Source organism: Coffea eugenioides, unplaced genomic scaffold, assembly GCF_003713205.1.
Source record: "Coffea eugenioides isolate CCC68of unplaced genomic scaffold, Ceug_1.0 ScVebR1_1950;HRSCAF=2893, whole genome shotgun sequence".
In the NCBI taxonomy this organism is placed as follows: Eukaryota; Viridiplantae; Streptophyta; class Magnoliopsida; order Gentianales; family Rubiaceae; genus Coffea; species Coffea eugenioides.
The window spans coordinates 14429-19877 of NW_020862391.1; the positions used below are offsets into that span (position 1 = coordinate 14429).

At 42.9% G+C, this 5449-nt stretch overlaps 1 protein-coding gene across 1 annotated transcript; it reads left to right on the forward strand.

Annotated features, from left to right (window-relative positions):
• The first annotated feature begins 2946 nt into the window (after positions 1–2946).
• On the forward strand, positions 2947–5042 carry LOC113756080. The gene is made up of 3 exons (XM_027299878.1): positions 2947–3360; positions 3454–4896; positions 5004–5042. Exons 1-3 carry the CDS (start codon positions 2947–2949, stop codon positions 5040–5042), a joined length of 1896 nt encoding a protein of 631 aa, XP_027155679.1.
• Positions 5043–5449: the final 407 nt, after the last annotated feature.

Below are 5449 nucleotides of genomic sequence, written 5' to 3' on the forward strand. Positions count from 1 at the left end.
CTAAGTAAATGAAAAATATTTTGCTTTAAGTCTCGAACGGTACAGATTTAGCATCATATTGCTAAACATAGCGTCTACTATTTTTGCCTTAGAAACTTGGGCAATATGACTTTTATCCCTTAAGTTAAACTAGCCTTATCAATTTGGGGAAATGATTCTCCCAGACTCAAAACCTTAGTTTTGTTCCAAATTCCTTCCTTCGTTATAAATCGTTTAAGGCTAGTCGGAACTAAGGAAAATTTAAAAGGTGAAACTCGATCATTTTGGTTTTAAACGTAGCAACCTGCTTGGCAAGAAGAAAAGAAAAACCTTATTCTAGCAACATTTTTCAATAGACCTTACCCTAAAGCCTTAGCAAAGATTTTGCAAGCACCGCCACTCAAAGGAACTTTTTCTCAAGGTATACTTCTAGCCTTGATATTAAATATCTTGCCGACTTATTTTAAGAAAATAATAATAGTATTTTCTTCGAGGAAAAGTATTCCAGGAATATTATAAGAAATATTGTACGGTTCTCACAAGCTCGATTCCAAGTAAAATATTTTGAGAAAAAGTAAACTAGCAACATGCTAGAAAACTCTACATGTGCAAGCCAAAAGTTCCAATAGAAGACTTATGGCTTAAATTCTGATATTCTAGGATTTTACGAGGACGCGGAATTCGATCCTCAATCCAATATCTGAACTTCACTCTTGGTGAGTGTCCCTGCTTGTTCTATGTTATGTGGTTAAGCGCTTTATCAATTCGCTATGTGATAATTGTCAAAATGCAATAAATGATTTTTGATCCATCGAAGTGAGCAGTGTGTACTTTATCGCACTAGCCGTTCGAGTGGTGACATGTGTGAAACATTCTCTAATGAATCCGTGAATCTAAATGTAGTGAGTCGTTGGGTGAATCCCTCGACATCTGAATCGATCTACAAAAACCTTGAATCTAAATGTAGTGAGTCGTTGGGTGAATCCCTCGACATCTGAATCGATCTACAAAAACAAAAACCTTGAATCTAAATGTAGTGAGTCGTTGGGTGAATCCCTCGACATCTGAATCGATCTACAATAAAGTCGATAGGTGAATCCTTCGACAAAATTTTATTACGGGTATATCTCGAGTATACTGCGTCGGTAGATGAAGTTTGGGCCCAAAGCAGAGGTATGAACGGTGACGGGTTAGGTTTAAAATAAGTGTATCTACATGGAAATTAAGTAGGGAAAGTTGACGGAGGGTCAACTACGATGGTATCTGATCAAACGTGGAAAATGGCTCCTGAGAGCCCTTGTATCCTACCTTGTGCTGTTACACGCTTTCCTAACTGTTTCAATTTGATTTATATTATTAACCGCTGTTTGATTTATGTGATTGCATATTTTGGGGCACCACTGAGCTTTAGCTCACCCCACGTATTTGTTTTCCTTAATAGGTTCTGGAGACTGAAAGCGCTGAGACTTATTCATGTTTCTTTTCTTCTCGTATGGGATGTAACGAATATTATGGCTATTGTGTAGGCTTGTATTGTGTTTTAACTTGAATTCTGTACTTTTGTTTTTGGATTGCCGCTTGAAGCTGGAAAATGTGTAAACCCTATTTCGGAGGTTGGATAATATATTTGTGTTTGTGAATTATGGATTGATGTAACTAGATACGAACGACCTTATTCCTTGGTTCTAGAGCATGTGATGTCTAAGGGCCATAGATTGGCGATTTTAAGTTCCTTGTTGTCTCTGAAGTTAATGTGGTAGATGTTGACTTATTTTGAAAGGAAGCGACATTGTAATAGTTAGGCTATTCTTCGATAGGATTTGGGTTAGTGTGCGTGCGTGAGTCCTGGCGAGAGCTGGGCAGACGGCCCGCCAACCCTTTGGTTCGCCTCAGGGGGAAGTGGGGTCGCCACAGGTGGTATCAGAGCCTAGGTTAGAAAAGCTATTCAAGAGACTTAATAGATGTGTTAGAAACCCTAATCCTCTCTAGAAATAAGAATGGAGACCTTAGTTATACGTTAAGTGATATCCGATCCAATTAGCTATTTAAGTTCTAACCTTTAAGTTTTGATCATTTTGTAGGTATGGAAAATGGAAACGGACATGCTAACGGGGGTAGTGCGGCTAATGGACATGCAGAGCCGCTTAGATCCATCTCCTACAGGCCACGAGGTGGAGGAGCTCATATACGTTACTCACCTGCTGACAGGCACCCTAGGTGCCAGTGCCGAGCCATGTACGCGTATCCCAATGAGCTAGTGTTATCCTTAGACGATGAGCGCCACCACTTGAGGGACGCTAACTCCATCCTGATCCAGGACGTGGAGGAGCTGGGTATAATGGTGGATACTCAGTTTGACCGCATAGCTGATTTAGAGGTTAGGCTCACTGCTGAGCATCATCTACTGGAGGCTGCTCGCTTGGAGATAGAGCGGCAAAAGGCTAGGGCGACTCGATTAGCAGAGAGGATGCGGGATAGGAGCGCAGGCATCAGGGCTGATGCTGCGATGATGATGGATGAGGCCATTAGCTTTATTCAGGGTGGTGAGCAGGCAGGGATAGAGGAGGACCCGGAGGAGGATCCGGAGGAGGACGTTGCTCCGGATAGCCCTGCTCAGGGTTAGATTAGGACTTACCTGGTTACACTAGACATAGAAGGCTAGGAAAGGGACATTAGTTATGTCATCAAGTTTTGTCTAGGTGGATGACTTACCTCTGAGGCACAATATCCCTAATTTTTGTATAAGGGATTATCTGTACGTATTTTGCTAGTCTATGTGCCTTACTTCTGGAAATGTCCCAACTTGTTATTTGTATGACTTTTCTGTGGAATTATATGTTAAGTGTTTTAATTATCTTTTCTCTATTTCCATATTGATTTTATTTATCAAAAAGAATGGTAATAATCATAAATAAATAATACTTTTGCCTAATTGGCCTATCCTTCCGTAATAGGCATATTTAGAATATGGATCGCCAAGTAATAGGAAGGAGCCGGGGAAGACCCACTAGACAACACCCGGAAGCGGGTGGTGATAGGGAACCCGAGGTCGATCAAGACCAAGGGCAGGAAGGTGTGGCCGGAGACCGGGTGGCCACCGCAATCGACCGTATTACTGAAGTTCTCGAGCGATTGACTGATCGCCAAACCACTGAACCAGTGCATCAACCAGGAGGCCCAGTTGACTCCGATGATCGGGCACTGGAAAGATTTCTGAAATTTGGACCTCCCAAATTTTATGGAGGACCCGAGCCGGAAGTGGCCGAAGGCTGGTGGGAGAGAATCACTGAGATTTTCGCTGCCTTGAACTATACCGAGGAGCGAAAAGTGACTTTTGCTACCTTCCAGTTTGAGGGAGCTGCCCGCTCCTGGTGGAATCTAGTAAGGGTTACATGGGAGACTAACCATACGCCAAGGACTTGGGCGAACTTCACAAGGGAGTTCAATGCCAAATTCCTTCCACCTCTCATTCAGGAGAAGAGAGAGGATGATTTTATTAGATGCAAACAAGGGGCGATAAGTGTCGCCGAGTATGAAGTCCAGTTCACAAAGCTGTCACGCTTTGCACCTGAGTTGATAGCCACCGAGCAAAGGCGTGTTCGGAGGTTTGTGCAGGGTTTGAATGTGGAATTACAGGAAAGCTTAGCCGCTATAAGAATAGATACCTTCGCTGAGGCTGTTGAAAGAGCGCAGCGAGTTGAAGTAGCCAGAGCTCAAGTGAAGTCTTTTCAGTCCAAGAAAAGATTTGCTCCTAGCAGTAGTCGGGAGCCGACTTTTGGAAATGCTCCCCCGGCCAAAGTGGGCCGAGGAACTAGTGGAGTGAATAGTTCTGGAGCACCCCGAGGCGCCCAAGCAAGAGGAAACGGGGCCAGGAATGCAAGAGGACGAAATATTGGAGCTAGAGGGGGGCCAATTGGAATAGGACAACCTAGGAATCGGCCGCAAGGGGGTAGAGCAATAGTTCCTCAAGTGACATGTGCTTATTGCAAGAAACCTGGTCATTCTATGGATAGTTGCTGGAAGAGGCAAGGAAGGTGCTTGAGATGTGGAAGTAGTGAGCACCAAATCTCAGGATGTCCAAAGGTGCAGGAAGGGACTCCTCAGAAAGCTAGACCAAACACTTCTGGAGGGAGCAGGCCAACAGTTCCTGCCAGAGTGTACGCTATAGATGATCAACCCGTACCTGATTCCTCGGAAGTTGTGGAAGGTACACTTCCAATTTTTCATAGATTAGCTAAAGTGTTAATTGACCCTGGTGCAACGCATTCATTTGTAAATCCATCTTTTATGTCTGGAATAGATGTGCAACCCGTTAGATTACCCTATGATCTTGAAGTTAGGACACCAATGGGTAATAAGAAGGTAACCACTAACTTGACCTATAGGAATTGCGAATTCTGGATTGGAGAGCGAAAAATGTTAGTGGACCTGATCAGTTTGGATATAAAAGGTTACGATGTTATCATAGGAATGGATTTCCTAGGTCACCATCATGCTAAGCTTGACTGCCGAGAAAAAATAGTGGAATTTTGTATACCTGGAGAAGCAACCCTGAGGTTAGATGTTAAAGGTAGGTTAGCATCTTCTGCTATGGTCTCGGGAATACGAGCAAGGAAAATGTTATCTAAAGGAGCTCAAGGTTTTCTAGCCTTCTTGATTAATACTCCCCGTGATCAAGTAAAATTAGAGGATGTACCCGTAGTACGGGATTTTCCGGACGTCTTTCCTGAAGAATTAATGACTTTACCACCAGAGAGAGAGGTAGAGTTTAAGATCGACTTGGTGCCTGGAACGGCTCCAATTTCTAAGACTCCGTACCGAATGGCTCCTGCCGAGCTTAAAGAGTTGAAAATCCAATTACAAGACCTGTTGGAGAAAGGTTTCGTGAAGGAAAGTGACTCACCGTGGGGAGCACCCGTTCTATTTGTTAAGAAAAAGGACGGGAGTTTGAGGCTATGTATCGATTACCGAGGGTTAAATGAGGTTACTATTAAGAATAAATACCCTCTACCGTTGATTGATAGTTTGTTCGACCAACTGCAAGGATCAGTGGTCTTCTCTAAGTTGGATTTAAGGCAAGGGTATTACCAGCTGAAGATTAAGAAGGAAGACATACCCAAGACTGCTTTTAGTACAAGATATGGACATTTTGAGTTCGCAGTCATGCCTTTTGGTTTAACTAATGCACCAGCTGCATTTATGGATTTGATGCAAAGAATTTTTAAGAAATACCTGGACCAATTTGTAGTAGTTTTCATAGATGATATTTTGATATACTCCAAGACTCAGGAGGAACACGTTAAGCACTTGGAGATAGTATTGCAGATACTAAGAGAACATAAGTTGTATGCAAAATTCAGCAAGTGCGAGTTTTGGTTAGAAGAGATTTCCTTTTTAGGGCATAAGGTTTCCAAAGATGGAATTGCCGTGGATCCGGCAAAAGTTGAAGCCGTTATGAATTGGAAGCGGC